The sequence below is a fragment of the Ranitomeya imitator genome, chromosome 7 (assembly GCF_032444005.1).
Source record: "Ranitomeya imitator isolate aRanImi1 chromosome 7, aRanImi1.pri, whole genome shotgun sequence".
Taxonomy (NCBI): Eukaryota; Metazoa; Chordata; class Amphibia; order Anura; family Dendrobatidae; genus Ranitomeya; species Ranitomeya imitator.
Window position 1 is genome coordinate 218,888,036 of NC_091288.1, and position 17,428 is coordinate 218,905,463.

The window sequence follows — 17,428 nt, forward strand, 5'->3', positions numbered from 1 at the left end:
GTAAAGAGACAGGGGGGTAAAGAGACAGGGGGGGTAGAGAGACAGGGGGGTAAAGAGACAGGGGGGGGTAGAGAGACAGGGGGGTAAAGAGACAGAGGGGGTAAAGAGACAGGGGGGGTAAAGAGACAGAGGGGTAAAGAGACAGGGGGGTAAAGAGACAGGGGGGTAAAGAGACAGGGGGGGTAAAGAGACAGGGGGGTAAAGAGACAGAGGGGGTAAAGAGACAGGGGGGGTAAAGAGACAGAGGGGTAAAGAGACAGGGGGGTAAAGAGACAGGGGGGTAAAGAGACAGGGGGGTAAAGAGACAGGGGGGTAAAGAGACAGGGGGGGTAAAGAGACAGGGGGGGTAAAGAGACAGGGGGGGTAAAGAGACAGGGGGGTAAAGAGACAGGGGGGGTAAAGAGACAGGGGGGTAAAGAGACAGGGGGGGTAAAGAGACAGAGGGGTAAAGAGACAGGGGGGGTAAAGAGACAGGGGGGGTAAAGAGACAGGGGGGGTAAAGAGACAGGGGGGTAAAGAGACAGGGGGGGTAAAGAGACAGAGGGGTAAAGAGACAGGGGGGTAAAGAGACAGGGGGGGTAAAGAGACAGGGGGGGTAAAGAGACAGGGGGGGTAAAGAGACAGGGGGGGTCTCGCAGTGACTCACTCATTCTTCCAGACAGCCAGAGACCGGCAGACAGAGCGGTTTGTGCCAGGACTTAGGAAAGTGACTCATTCATTCCTGAGAAGAAAGTGAGGGATTGAGGATCGCTGGCAGCGGTACGGGGTCGCCCATCTCTACACGTGGCGAGTGAGCGGCAGAGCGCGGACCACCGGCGGCACAGGGGGCACCAGGCGGAGAAGCCACACAGGATGAGGGGACTCTGCCTCCGGCTGCAGCCGCTGCTTGTTCTGCTTCTGCTGGAGATGAGCAATGGAGAATCCACAGGTGAGGAGGCGGCGGGATCTGCACATATGGCACCAACGTGCTCTGTAGCGACTTACCATAATGACTACAACTATTGATGATGAGAGTGAGGATCCACAGAGCTGACAATCTAACATGTGGGCGGAAAGGGCAGTGACGGACGGGCCGTAATGTGTGCAGCCCCATGTCACAGACGCAGCCCCATGTCACAGACGCAGCCCCATGTCACAGACGGGAACCTCAGCATCAGGAAATGGCAACAAAGTATCAAAGAGGGAAAGTGCAGAATGTCGCAACACCAGCGGGGGAGGGGGGCACATAGTAACTGGGGGGGTGACTCAGGGGAGGGGGGGCAAGTCAGAGGAGGGGGCACATAGTAACTGGGGCGAATATTCTATATCCTGACGGGAGAAACGTGATCTTAATTATAGAGAGAAGTATCTGGGAAAGTCACCTGCAGTCCTATGTAACACCACATATAATGTAGTAGATGTCACCTGCAGTCCTATGTAGCACCACAGATAACACAGTGATCACTCTCTGAGTACAGATAATGTAGTAGATGTCACCTGCAGTCCTATGTAACACCACAGATAACACAGTGATCACTCTCTGAGTACAGATAATGTAGTAGATGTCACCTGCAGTCCTATGTAACACCACAGATAACACAGTGATCACTCTCTGAGTGCAGATAATGTAGTAGATGTCACCTGCAGTCCTATGTAACACCACAGATAACACAGTGATAACTCTCTGAGTGCAGATAATGTAGTAGATGTCACCTGCAGTCCTATGTAACACCACAGATAACACAGTGATAACTCTATAAGTACAGATAATGTAGTAGATGTCACCTGCAGTCCTATGTAACACCACAGATAACACAGTGATCACTCTCTGAGTACAGATAATGTAGTAGATGTCACCTGCAGTCCTATGTAACACCACAGATAACACAGTGATCACTCTCTGAGTACAGATAATGTAGTAGATGTCACCTGCAGTCCTATGTAACACCACAGATAACACAGTGATCACTCTCTGAGTACAGATAATGTAGTAGATGTCACCTGCAGTCCTATGTAACACCACAGATAACACAGTGATCACTCTCTGAGTACAGATAATGTAGTAGATGTCACCTGCAGTCCTATGTAACACCACAGATAACACAGTGATCACTCTCTGAGTACAGATAATGTAGTAGATGTCACCTGCAGTCCTATGTAACACCACAGATAACACAGTGATAACTCTCTGAGTGCAGATAATGTACTAGATGTCACCTGCAGTCCTATGTAACACCACAGATAACACAGTGATAACTCTATGAGTACAGATAATGTAGTAGATGTCACCTGCAGTCCTATGTAACACCACAGATAACACAGTGATCACTCTCTGAGTACAGATAATGTAGTAGATGTCACCTGCAGTCCTATGTAACACCACAGATAACACAGTGATAACTCTCTGAGTGCAGATAATGTACTAGATGTCACCTGCAGTCCTATGTAACACCACAGATAACACAGTGATCACTCTCTGAGTACAGATAATGTAGTAGATGTCACCTGCAGTCCTATGTAACACCACAGATAACAGTGATAACGCTCTGAGAACAGAGAGTGTAGGAGATGTCACCTGCAGTCCTATGTAACACCACAGATAACACAGTGATCACTCTCTGAGTGCAGATAATGTACTAGATGTCACCTGCAGTCCTATGTAACACCACAGATAACACAGTGATAACTCTCTGAGTACAGATAATGTAGTAGACGTCACCTGCAGTCCTATGTAACACCACAGATAACACAGTGATAACTCTCTGAGTGCAGATAATGTAGTAGATGTCACCTGCAGTCCTATGTAACACCACAGATAACACAGTGATCACTCTCTGAGTACAGATAATGTAGTAGATGTCACCTGCAGTCCTATGTAACACCACAGATAACAGTGATAACGCTCTGAGAACAGATAATGTAGTAGATGTCACCTGCAGTCCTATGTAACACCACAGATAACACAGTGATCACTCTCTGAGTACAGATAATGTAGTAGATGTCACCTGCAGTCCTATGTAACACCACAGATAACACAGTGATAACTCTCTGAGTACAGATAATGTAGTAGACGTCACCTGCAGTCCTATGTAACACCACAGATAACACAGTGATCACTCTCTGAGTACAGATAATGTAGTAGATGTCACCTGCAGTCCTATGTAACACCACATGTGAGAGGTGCTGCAGGGGAAAGTACAGGGGTGAGATTATATCCAGCAATGTTGTTTTATGAATGGACACGTTCTCTTGCCTGTGGGAGTCCCGCCCCCGGTCTCTCCTGATTGGCCAGGACGCTATGATGATGTTATACCCAAAGGAATGTTACTTTTAATAGATTCTTAAAGGCGCAGGCGCCCTCTGTACTTTCCTGACCAGACCGGTCACGTGGTCTCCGGCTTTTTATAGTTGCAGGATCTGCCCGGTGCACACACAGCGGTAATCGCCGGCTCCGGGGTTCAGCGCCGGGTGTGACCGGAGTATTGTGTCCTGTGGTGTGTCGGGGTCCCGGTACATGAGGGGTCTCTATTCTCCCCTGGACTCGCCGCCCACTTTAGGTCCTGACTTCAGTCTGAGCTGTGAGTCACCGGTGTATGAGTGAGAGAGCCGGAGCCCTGGGGGCCACACTGCGCCCCTCACCCCCCAGAGGGAAGAGGTCGCAGGAGGGGTCACCCCCCAGAGGGAAGAGGTCACAGGAGGGGTCACCCCCAGAGGGCAGAGGTCACAGGAGGGGTCACCCCCAGAGGGCAGAGGTTGCAGGAGGGGTCACCCCCAGAGGGCAGAGGTCGCAGGAGGGGTCACCTACCAGAGGGCAGAGGTCACAGGAGGGGTGACCCCCCCAGAGGGCAGAGGTCACAGGAGGGTCACCCCCAGAGGGCAGAGGTCACAGGAGGGGTCACCCCCAGAGGGCAGAGGTCACAGGAGGGGTCACCCCCAGAGGGCAGAGGTCACAGGAGGGGTCACCCCCCAGAGGGCAGAGGTCACAGGAGGGGTCACCCCCAGAGGGCAGAGGTTGCAGGAGGGGTCACCCCCCAGAGGGCAGAGGTCACAGGAGGGGTCACCCCCCAGAGGGCAGAGGTCGCAGGAGGGGTCACCCCCAGAGGGCAGAGGTCGCAGGAGGGGTCACCTACCAGAGGGCAGAGGTCACAGGAGGGGTGACCCCCCCAGAGGGCAGAGGTCGCAGGAGGGGTCACCCCCAGAGGGCAGAGGTCACAGGAGGGGTCACCCCCAGAGGGCAGAGGTCGCAGGAGGGGTCACCCCCAGAGGGCAGAGGTCGCAGGAGGGGTCACCCCCAGAGGGCAGAGGTCACAGGAGGGGTCACCCCCCAGAGGGCAGAGGTCGCAGGAGGGGTCACCTCACAATCACTCACATATTTATAACCTAAGAAAAAGACAAAATGAACGAATCCTGCAGTAAGTGATAAATAGTAACAATACCTATCACGGTTCACGGGGAGGATTCCTGTATCATCCCCACCGCTCACACCAATTTGTCATGAACCGGGGTAGTTTGGTTGCCCCTGGTTCTTTCTCAAGGAGATTTATCTATATCCCACTTTCCAGTTCTGGGTTATATTTGCAGCTCTCTGGCACCCCTCCTTACCCTCAGGTCAGATTAGGTACTGCACCTAGGGTAATTAGTCGCCAGAAAGGCTGCCTGCTATGTACTGGCTATTGGGCTCACTGCAGCGAGGGCGATATAACTACTCCCACTCAGGCGGGAACAATAATTATCAATGCCGCCAGTCGCTACAAAGCCTCTCAAACGCACAGGACAAATCCGGAGTCCGGAGCCAACCCAAATTAGTAGTGTAATTCACTTCAGAGGATGTGGCCATACATTATAGAGCAAGGAGAGACAAGTAGTAATTTTATATATTTTACTCCAAAAAGGTAGGCAGCGTTTACAGAAGAATAAAAAAAAATATTATAAAGAAGACAATTATCATATGTACAGTACAATTACAAATAAAATGGGACTAAAGTTGAAAAACACTTACAGTTCGTCATGTCATTTCATCTCATGGCTGACCGTGTGCTGTGGGGGATGGGCATACATCAAGATGCATTACAGAGGGGTCTCACAGCTAGACCCGGGACAAAAGACTAGTGAAGACCGATGCCTCACTCACTTACCTCCCAGCCTAAAACCAAGGCACTCCCCCTGTGGTGACCTCACTCAGAGGCTGAATACTCCCCCATTCTTAGAGTTATGACAAGCCATTTCTATACATAACTCGCTGTATGAACCTCGTAGAAGAATTACACAATGATCAGGATGTTCACCACATCAGGGGGATCTTTTAACTATAAACACGGTATAGATATATGACCCGCTGATGGAGAAATCCGTTCCTTGCATTTCGTTGGGTTTAGCTCCTAGCGATTTCAGTGAGCTATAGATGTCTCGATGGATATCTGGAATATATAATCTTTATATCTCTAGCCCGGATCGGTGCCAGTATCCATAACTTTTCAAGAATGGAGGTTGCTGTACCAGTTCTAGCTGGTATCAGGCAGGAGGGGGGGATGAGGGGTTTAGATGGAAGACTGGCTTTCTCAGCACAGAGCCATAAAAATTCCTCAGTTTGTTGCTGGCACGCTGGTCTCCATTACAGCTCCATAACAGGGAGGAGGGAGGACGAGTGGCTTAGAATTCCAGCCTTTGCTGGCAGGCAGAGGAAACTGCAGCTGAGAGCTCTGTATGTGTAATTGAAGTAATCAGAACTTATTCGTATTTCCTGACAATACCAGTAACAATACCAGTAACAATATTAACAATGCCAGTGACACTGATGTAATGACTGTGCACAGTGTTTCCATATATTCAGAGGCTGCAGAGCATCGCACAGTGTCCTCATATATATACAGAGGCTGCAGAGTATCGCACAGTGTCCTCATATATACAGAGGTTGCAGAGCATCACACAGTGTCCTCATATATACAGAGGCTGCAGAGCATCGCACAGTGTCCTCATATATACAGAGGCTGCAGAGCATCGCACAGTGTCCTCATATATACAGAGGTTGCAGAGCATCGCACAGTGTCCTCATATATACAGAGGCTGCAGAGCATCGCACAGTGTCCTCATATATACAGAGGTTGCAGAGCATCGCACAGTGTCCTCATATATACAGAGGCTGCAGAGCATCGCACAGTGTCCTCATATATACAGAGGTTGCAGAGCATCGCACAGTGTCCTCATAGATACAGAGGCTGCAGAGCATCGCACAGTGTCCTCATATATACAGAGGTTGCAGAGCATCGCACAGTGTCTCCATATATAGAGGCTGCAGAGCATCGCACAGTGTCCTCATATATACAGAGGCTGCAGAGCATCGCACAGTGTCCTCATATATACAGAGGTTGCAGAGCATCACACAGTGTCCTCATATATACAGAGGCTGCAGAGCATCGCACAGTGTCCTCATATATACAGAGGCTGCAGAGCATCGCACAGTGTCCTCATATATACAGAGGCTGCAGAGCATCGCACAGTGTCCTCATATATACAGAGGCTGCAGAGCATCGCACAGTGTCCTCATATATACAGAGGTTGCAGAGCATTGCACAGTGTCCTCATATATACAGAGGTCATATATACAGAGGTTGCAGAGCATCGCACAGTGTCCTCATATATACAGAGGTTGCAGAGCATTGCACAGTGTCCTCATATATACAGAGGTTGCAGAGCATTGCACAGTGTCCTCATATATACAGAGGTTGCAGAGCATTGCACAGTGTCCTCATATATACAGAGGTCATATATACAGAGGTTGCAGAGCATCGCACAGTGTCCTCATATATACAGAGGTTGCAGAGCATTGCACAGTGTCCTCATATATACAGAGGTTGCAGAGCATTGCACAGTGTCCTCATATATACAGAGGTTGCAGAGCATCGCACAGTGTCCTCATATATACAGAGGCTGCAGAGCATCGCACAGTGTCCTCATATATACAGAGGCTGCAGAGCATCGCACAGTGTCCTCATATATACAGAGGTTGCAGAGCATTGCACAGTGTCCTCATATATACAGAGGTTGCAGAGCATTGCACAGTGTCTCCATATATACAGAGGTTGCAGAGCATCGCACAGTGTCTCCATATATACAGAGGCTGCAGAGCATCGCAGTGTCCTCATATATACAGAGGCTGCAGAGCATCGCACAGTGTCCTCATATATACAGAGGCTGCAGAGCATCGCACAGTGTCCTCATATATACATAGGTTGCAGAGCATCGCACAGTGTCTCCATATACACAGAGGCTGCAGAGCATCGCACGGTGTCCTCATAAATACAGAGACTGCAGAGCATCACACAGTGTCTCCGTATATACAGAGGCTGCAGAGCATCGCACAGTGTCTCCGTATATGCAGAGGCTGCAGAGCATCGCAGTGTCTTCATATATACAGAGGTTGCAGAGCATCGCACAGTGTCTCCATATATACAGAGGCTGCAGAGCATCGCACAGTGTCTCCATATATACAGAGGCTGCAGAGCATCGCACAGTGTCCTCATATATACAGGGGCTGCAGAGCATCGCACAGTGTCTCCATATATAGAGGCTGCAGAGCATCGCACAGTGTCCTCATATATACAGAGGCCGCAGAGCATCGTACAGTGTCCTCATATATACAGAGGCTGCAGAGCATCGCACAGTGTCTCCGTATATACAGAGGCTGCAGAGCATCGCACAGTGTCTCCGTATATGCAGAGGCTGCAGAGCATCGCAGTGTCTTCATATATACAGAGGTTGCAGAGCATCGCACAGTGTCTCCATATATACAGAGGCTGCAGAGCATCGCACAGTGTCTCCATATATACAGAGGCTGCAGAGCATCGCACAGTGTCCTCATATATACAGGGGCTGCAGAGCATCGCACAGTGTCTCCATATATAGAGGCTGCAGAGCATCGCACAGTGTCCTCATATATACAGAGGCCGCAGAGCATCGTACAGTGTCCTCATATATACAGAGGCTGCAGAGCATCGCACAGTGTCTCCGTATATACAGAGGCTGCAGAGCATCGCACAGTGTCCTCATATATACAGAGGCTGCAGAGCATTGCACAGTGTCCTCATATATACAGAGGCTGCAGAGCATCACACAGTGTCTCCGTATATACACAGGCTGCAGAGCATCGCACAGTGTCTCCATATATACAGAGGTTGCAGAGCATCGCACAGTGTCCTCATATATACAGAGGCTGCAGAGCAACGCACAGTGTCTCCATATATTCAGAGGCTGCAGAGCATCGCACAGTGTCCCCATATATTCAAAGGCTGCAGAGCATCGCACAGTGTCCTCATATATACAGAGGCTGCAGAGCATCACACAGTGTCCTCATATATACAGAGGCTGCAGAGCATCACACAGTGTCTCCGTATATACACAGGCTGCAGAGCATCGCACAGTGTTTATGATACAGCAGCCTCCATGGCCGCGGTGGCCCCTGGTCGTTGGACCCCATGTCTCCCCGTGTTCGGTGTCGCACACTGATGATGTCACCGCTCTCTCTCCAGGTCACGGCTGCGCTCCCGGGATGCAGTGGAGCAACGACCTCGGCAAATGCAAAGACTGCAAAATCTGCGACACGTCCAGCAAGGACGACTTCTGCCAGAAATGTGAGAGACGAAGGCTGAGATACTGCGAGAGCGCTGACCGTGATACTGAGAGACGGCTGAGATACTGACTGTGATACCGAGAGAAGGCTGAGATACTGCGAGAACGCTGACCGTGATACTGATAGACGGCTGAGATACTGCGAGAGCGCTGACCGTGATACTGAGAGACGGCTGAGATACTGCGAGAGCGCTGACCGTGATACTGAGACACTGCTGAGATACTGACTGTGATACCGAGAGAAGGCTGAGATACTGCGAGAACGCTGACCGTGATACTGATAGACGGCTGAGATACTGCGAGAGCGCTGACCGTGATACTGAGAGACGGCTGAGATACTGACTGTGATACCGAGAGAAGGCTGAGATACTGCGAGAGCGCTGACCGTGATAATGAGAGACGGCTGAGATACTGCGAGAACGCTGACCGTGATACTGATAGACGGCTGAGATACTGCGAGAACGCTGACCGTGATACTGAGAGACGGCTGAGATACTGCGAGAGCGCTGACCTTGATACTGAGAGACGGCTGAGATACTGAGTGTGATACTGAGAGACGGCTGAGATACTGCGAGAGCGCTGACCTTGATACTGAGAGACGGCTGATATATTTATATCATTTCCATCAGGTGAAGACTCCGATAAGTTGGGCGACTTCCCGTGGCTGATGGTTATTAGCGTCACCGCCGTCTCGGTCTTTTTCGCTACCCTCGTTCTCGGTCTCGCTATTTACCTGGTGCGATGTCGGCCTAAAAAGAAATTCACCAGTGAGTATCAAAAAGTGAGATACCTCAAGTCAGGAGATAGTGTCCCACATAATAATCCTAGATACATGGAACAGACGTGTAAAATCCCTGCAAAACCTCACTATAAGATCCAACATTGTGCACTGGTCTGTTTCATAATATATCACACAGTGCCAAATCTCCAGCCACCACTAGGGGGAGCTCCCTGTATACAAAGATACATGATAAGATCCTGTCTGCAGCCACCACTAGGGGGAGCTCCCTGTATACAAAAATACATGATAAGATCCTGTCTGCAGTCACCACTAGGGGGAGCTCCCTGTATACAGAAATACATGATAAGATCCTGTCTGCAGCCGCCACTAGGGGGAGCTCCCTGTATACAGAGATACATGATAAGATCCTGTCTGCAGTCACCACTAGGGGGAGCTCCCTGTATACAGAGATACATGATAAGATCCTGTCTGCAGCCACCACTAGGGGGAGCTCCCTGTATACAAAAATACATGATAAGATCCTGTCTGCAGTCACCACTAGGGGGAGCTCCCTGTATACAGAAATACATGATAAGATCCTGTCTGCAGCCGCCACTAGGGGGAGCTCCCTGTATACAGAGATACATGATAAGATCCTGTCTGCAGCCACCACTAGGGGGAGCTCCCTGTATACAGAGATACATGATAAGATCCTGTCTGCAGCCACCACTAGGGGGAGCTCCCTGTATACAGAGATACATGATAAGATCCTGTCTGCAGCCACCACTAGGGGGAGCTCCCTGTATACAGAGATACATGATAAGATCCTGTCTGCAGCCACCACTAGGGGGAGCTCCCTGTATACAGAGATACATAAGATCCTGTCTGCAGCCACCACTAGGGGGAGCTCCCTGTATACAGAGGTACATGATAAGATCCTGTCTGCAGCCACCACTAGGGGGAGCTCCCTGTATACAGAGGTACATGATAAGATCCTGTCTGCAGTCGCCATTAGGGGGAGCTCCCTGTATACAGAGGTACATGATAAGATCCTGTCTGCAGCCACCACTAGGGGGAGCTCCCTGTATACAGAGATACATGATAAGATTCTGTCTGCAGTCACCACTAGGGGGAGCTCCCTGTATACAGAGATACATGATAAGATCCTGTCTGCAGTCACCACTAGGGGGAGCTCCATGTATACAGAGATACATGATAAGATCCGGGCTGCAGCCACCACTAGGGGGAGCTCCCTGTATACAGAGATACATGATAAGATCCTGTCTGCAGTCACCACTAGGGGGAGCTCCCTGTATACAGAGGTACATGATAAGATCCTGTCTGCAGTCACCACTAGGGAGAGCTCCCTGTATACAGAGGTACATGATAAGATCCTGTCTGCAGCCACCACTAGGGGGAGCTCCCTGTATACAGAGATACATGATAAGATCCTGTCTGCAGTCACCACTAGGGGGAGCTCCCTGTATACAGAGGTACATGATAAGATCCTGTCTGCAGTCACCACTAGGGGGAGCTCCCTGTATACAGAGGTACGTGATAAGATCCTGTCTGCAGCCACCACTAGGGGGAGCTCCCTGTATACAGAGATACATGATAAGATCCTGTCTGCAGCCACCACTAGGGGGAGCTCCCTTGATAAGATCCTGTCTGCAGCCACCACTAGGGGGAGCTCCCTGTATACAGAGATACATGATAAGATCCTGTCTGCAGTCACCACTAGGGGGAGCTCCATGTATACAGAGATACATGATAAGATCCGGGCTGCAGCCACCACTAGGGGGAGCACCCCGTATACAGAGATACATGATAAGATCCTGTCTGCAGCCACCACTAGGGGGAGCTCCCTGTATACAGAGATACATGATAAGATCCTGTCTGCAGCCACCACTAGGGGGAGCTCCACGTATACAGAGATACATGATAAGATCCTCTCTGCAGCCACCACTAGGGGGAGCTCCCTGTATACAGAGATACATGATAAGATCCTCTCTGCAGTCACCACTAGGGGGAGCTCCCTGTATACAGAGATACATGATAAGATTCTGTCTGCAGCCACCACTAGGGGGAGCTCCCTGTATACAGAGATACATGATAAGATCCTGTCTGCAGCCACCACTAGGGGGAGCTCCCTGTATACAGAGATACATGATAAGATCCTGTCTGCAGCCACCACTAGGGGGAGCTCCCTGTATACAGAGATACATGATAAGATCCTCTCTGCAGTCACCACTAGGGGGAGCTCCCTGTATACAGAGATACATGATAAGATTCTGTCTGCAGCCACCACTAGGGGGAGCTCCCTGTATACAGAGATACATGATAAGATCCTGTCTGCAGTCACCACTAGGGGGAGCTCCATGTATACAGAGATACATGATAAGATCCGGGCTGCAGCCACCACTAGGGGGAGCACCCCATATACAGAGATACATGATAAGATCCTGTCTGCAGCCACCACTAGGGGGAGCTCCCTGTATACAGAGATACATGATAAGATCCTGTCTGCAGCCACCACTAGGGGGAGCTCCCTGTATACAGAGATACATAAGATCCTGTCTGCAGCCACCACTAGGGGGAGCTCCCTGTATACAGAGATACATGATAAGATCCTGTCTGCAGCCACCACTAGGGGGAGCTCCCTGTATACAGAGATACATGATAAGATCCTGTCTGCAGCCGCCACTAGGGGGAGCTCCCTGTATACAGAGATACATGATAAGATCCTGTCTGCAGTCACCATTAGGGGGAGCTCCCTGTATACAGAGGTACATGATAAGATCCTGTCTGCAGCCACCACTAGGGGGAGCTCCCTGTATACAGAGATACATGATAAGATCCTGTCTGCAGTCACCACTAGGGGGAGCTCCATGTATACAGAGATACATGATAAGATCCGGGCTGCAGCCACCACTAGGGGGAGCTCCCTGTATACAGGGATACATGATAAGATCCTGTCTGCAGTCACCACTAGGGGGAGCTCCCTGTATACAGAGGTACATGATAAGATCCTGTCTGCAGTCACCACTAGGGGGAGCTCCCTGTATACAGAGATACATGATAAGATCCTGTCTGCAGCCACCACTAGTGGGAGCTCCCTGTATACAGAGGTACATGATAAGATCCTGTCTGCAGCCACCACTAGGGGGAGCTCCCTGTATACAGAGATACATGATAAGATCCTGTCTGCAGTCACCACTAGGGGGAGCTCCCTGTATACAGAGGTACGTGATAAGATCCTGTCTGCAGTCACCACTAGGGGGAGCTCCCTGTATACAGAGGTACGTGATAAGATCCTGTCTGCAGTCACCACTAGGGGGAGCTCCCTGTATACAGAGATACAAGATAAGATCCTGTCTGCAGCCACCACTAGGGGGAGCTCCCTGTATACAGAGATACATGATAAGATCCTGTCTGCAGCCACCACTAGGGGGAGCTCCCTGTATACAGAGATACATGATAAGATCCTGTCTGCAGTCACCACTAGGGGGAGCTCCATGTATACAGAGATACATGATAAGATCCGGGCTGCAGTCACCACTAGGGGGAGCTCCCTGTATACAGAGGTACATGATAAGATCCTGTCTGCAGCCACCACTAGGGGGAGCTCCCTGTATACAGAGATACATGATAAGATCCTGTCTGCAGCCACCACTAGGGGGAGCTCCCTGTATACAGAGATACATGATAAGATCCTGTCTGCAGCCACCACTAGGGGGAGCTCCCTGTATACAGAGATACATGATAAGATCCTGTCTGCAGTCACCACTAGGGGGAGCTCCATGTATACAGAGATACATGATAAGATCCGGGCTGCAGCCACCACTAGGGGGAGCACCCCGTATACAGAGATACATGATAAGATCCTGTCTGCAGCCACCACTAGGGGGAGCTCCCTGTATACAGAGATACATAAGATCCTGTCTGCAGCCACCACTAGGGGGAGCTCCCTGTATACAGAGATACATGATAAGATCCTGTCCGCAGTCACCACTAGGGGGAGCTCCCTGTATACAGAGATACATGATAAGATTCTGTCTGCAGTCACCACTAGGGGGAGCTCCCTGTATACAGAGATACATGATAAGATCCTGTCTGCAGTCACCACTAGGGGGAGCTCCCTGTATACAGAGATACATGATAAGATTCTGTCTGCAGTCACCACTAGGGGGAGCTCCCTGTATACAGAGATACATGATAAGATCCTGTCTGCAGCCACCACTAGGGGGAGCTCCCTGTATACAGAGATACATGATAAGATTTTGTCTGCAGTCACCACTAGGGGGAGCTCCCTGTATACAGAGATACATGATAAGATCCTGTCTGCAGCCACCACTAGGGGGAGCTCCCTGTATACAGAGATACATGATAAGATTCTGTCTGCAGTCACCACTAGGGGGAGCTCCCTGTATACAGAGATACATGATAAGATCCTGTCTGCAGCCACCACTAGGGGGAGCTCCCTGTATACAGAGATACATTATAAGATTCTGTCTGCAGTCACCACTAGGGGGAGCTCCCTGTATACAGAGATACATGATAAGATCCTGTCTGCAGCCACCACTAGGGGGAGCTCCACGTATACAGAGATATATGATAAGATCCTGTCTGCAGCCACCACTAGGGGGAGCTCCCTGTATACATAGATACATGATAAGATTCTGTCTGCAGTCACCACTAGGGGGAGCTTCCTGTATACAGAGATACATGATAAGATCCTGTCTGCAGTCACCACTAGGGGGAGCTTCCTGTATACAGAGATACATGATAAGGTCCTGTCTGCAGCCACCACTAGGGGGAGCTCCCTGTGTACATAGATACATGATAAGATCCTGTCTGCAGCCACCACTAGGGGGAGCTCCCTGTATACAGAGATACATGATAAGATTCTGTCTGCAGTCACCACTAGGGGGAGCTCCCTGTATACAGAGATACATGATAAGATCCTGTCTGCAGCCACCACTAGGGGGAGCTCCACGTATACAGAGATACATGATAAGATCCTCTCTGCAGCCACCACTCGGGGGAGCTCCCTGTATACAGAGATACATGATAAGATCCTCTCTGCAGTCACCACTAGGGGGAGCTCCCTGTATACAGAGATACATGATAAGATTCTGTCTGCAGCCACCACTAGGGGGAGCTCCCTGTATACAGAGATACATGATAAGATCCTGTCTGCAGCCACCACTAGGGGGAGCTCCCTGTATACAGAGATACATGATAAGATCCTGTCTGCAGCCACCACTAGGGGGAGCTCCCTGTATACAGAGATACATGATAAGATCCTGTCTGCAGACACCACTAGGGGGAGCTCCCTGTATACAGAGATACATGATAAGATTCTGTCTGCAGCCACCACTAGGGGGAGCTCCCTGTATACAGAGATACATGATAAGATCCTGTCTGCAGTCACCACTAGGGGGAGCTCCCTGTATACAGAGAAACATGATAAGATCCTGTCTGCAGCCACCACTAGGGGGAGCTCCCTGTATACAGAGATACATGATAAGATCCTGTCTGCAGTCACCACTAGGGGGAGCTCCCTGTATAGAGATACATGATAAGATCCTGTCTGCAGTCACCACTAGGGGGAGCTCCCTGTATACAGAGAAACATGATAAGATCCTGTCTGCAGCCACCACTAGGGGGAGCTCCCTGTATACAGAGATACATGATAAGATCCTGTCTGCAGTCACCACTAGGGGGAGCTCCCTGTATAGAGATACATGATAAGATCCTGTCTGCAGTCACCACTAGGGGGAGCTCCCTGTATAGAGATACATGATGAGATCCTGTCTGCAGCCACCACTAGGGGGAGCTCCCTGTATACAGAGATACATGATAAGATCCTGTCTGCAGACACCACTAGGGGGAGCTCCCTGTATACAGAGATACACGATAAGATCCTGTCTGCAGTCACCACTAGGGGGAGCTCCCTGTATACAGAGAAACATGATAAGATTCTGTCTGCAGCCACCACTAGGGGGAGCTCCCTGTATACAGAGATACATGATAAGATCCTGTCTGCAGTCACCACTAGGGGGAGCTCCCTGTATACAGAGAAACATGATAAGATCCTGTCTGCAGCCACCACTAGGGGGAGCTCCCTGTATACAGAGATACATGATAAGATCCTGTCTGCAGTCACCACTAGGGGGAGCTCCCTGTATAGAGATACATGATAAGATCCTGTCTGCAGTCACCACTAGGGGGAGCTCCCTGTATAGAGATACATGATGAGATCCTGTCTGCAGCCACCACTAGGGGGAGCTCCCTGTATACAGAGATACATGATAAGATCCTGTCTGCAGACACCACTAGGGGGAGCTCCCTGTATACAGAGATACATGATAAGATTCTGTCTGCAGCCACCACTAGGGGGAGCTCCCTGTATACAGAGATACATGATAAGATCCTGTCTGCAGTCACCACTAGGGGGAGCTCCCTGTATACAGAGAAACATGATAAGATCCTGTCTGCAGCCACCACTAGGGGGAGCTCCCTGTATACAGAGATACATGATAAGATCCTGTCTGCAGTCACCACTAGGGGGAGCTCCCTGTATAGAGATACATGATAAGATCCTGTCTGCAGTCACCACTAGGGGGAGCTCCCTGTATACAGAGATACATGATAAGATCCTGTCTGCAGTCACCACTAGGGGGAGCTCCCTGTATAGAGATACATGATAAGATCCTGTCTGCAGTCACCACTAGGGGGAGCTCCCTGTATACAGAGATACATGATAAGATCCTGTCTGCAGCCACCACTAGGGGGAGCTCCCTGTATACAGAGATACATGATGAGATCCTGTCTGCAGTCACCACTAGGGGGAGCTCCCTGTATACAGAGATACATGATAAGATCCTGTCTGCAGTCACCACTAGAGGGAGCTCCCTGTATAGAGATACATGATGAGATTCTGTCTGCAGCCACCACTAGGGGGAGCTCCCTGTATACAGAGATACATGATGAGATCCTGTCTGCAGTCACCACTAGGGGGAGCTCCCTGTATAGAGATACATGATGAGATCCTGTCTGCAGTCACCACTAGGGGGAGCTCCCTGTATACAGAGATACATGATAAGATCCTGTCTGCAGTCACCCTGTGACTCTAATATTTTCCTCTGTTGCCTTCTCAGCCCCCATAGAGGAGACCGGAGCCCACTCTGCTGAAGAACTTCTCATACACTGAAGGTGAGATGCTCTGCACACGTGACATTACAGTAATGACGTGCAGCGTGCGACGCTCTGCACAGACTCCGTGCACCACATTGCGGTATTTTACGGAACGTGCCGGATGCTCTGCAGATTTCGGCCAGTAACCTGTGAGATGCTCTGCAGACGATGGGGGTCACTAACTTCTACTTTCTCTTGATTTTCCAGATCACCGCCGCCGTCCGTTCCTCCTCCTGCAGAGGATGCTGCTCACTGTGTATATATACATATATGTATAGCGGGTGTATATACTGTATCTATATGTATATATATATATTTCCTGCGCTGGACGCAGAGCGTCACGTTATTTTTAACCCTCGCTCGCTGGAAGGGATATGGAGGGCTAATTGCAGAGGGGTTAACGCTGCGTCCCGCACTCCGCTATGTGCAGAAACGAGCAGCAGATCGCGGCCCGCCGCCACCCACAACACATTCCACCCGGAGCAGTGGTTAAGAGCCCCGAGGATCAGGAGACGCCCCCGCCTGGGGACTCATGTGCCCGGTCAGGGCCGCAGGGGAACCAAATAAAATGTGGTTTTTGTTTTGCAGCCTCTGAGTGATCTGTGTGATAAAGCTTCATGGATAAAGCCCCCCCCCAATGGTAAAACAGCAGCCCCTCTGTACCAGCGTCAGTCTGCCATTACCTGCATGACCATGCTGCTGCGGGGCCTAGATAAGCAGCCTGGACAGAGAGGTCACAGCATGTCAGGCTGACACCTCTATCGGGGGCTTTTATAATATCCGTCAGTATGTCCGGCGGTCCGGGAACAGCTCGGTCTGCAGATTCCGTGATGGTGTCATTCTGTGTTTATTATTGTTGATGTGACTGGCTGGTAAAGCTGCTCGAGTCAAGAAAAGCAGGCA

The 17,428-nt window shown here is 50.3% G+C and overlaps 1 protein-coding gene across 2 annotated transcripts in view; it reads left to right on the top strand.

The window, feature by feature from the left end:
- The window catches only part of TNFRSF12A (TNF receptor superfamily member 12A), a 17,406-nt gene extending 294 nt beyond the window's left edge, over window positions 1-17,112 (top strand). The window contains exons 2-6 of one of the 2 annotated variants that reach the window (XM_069735024.1): window positions 659-928; window positions 8,505-8,606; window positions 9,234-9,371; window positions 16,489-16,543; window positions 16,733-17,112. In XM_069735024.1, coding sequence (XP_069591125.1) covers window positions 853-928; window positions 8,505-8,606; window positions 9,234-9,371; window positions 16,489-16,541 — 369 coding nt within the window. In that variant the 5' untranslated portion in view covers window positions 659-852 and the 3' untranslated portion in view covers window positions 16,542-16,543; window positions 16,733-17,112. Of the gene's footprint in view, window positions 1-614; window positions 929-8,504; window positions 8,607-9,233; window positions 9,372-16,488; window positions 16,544-16,732 lie in introns of those variants that run through there. The other variant, XM_069735023.1, reaches the window with a different exon arrangement.
- Window positions 17,113-17,428: the final 316 nt, after the last annotated feature.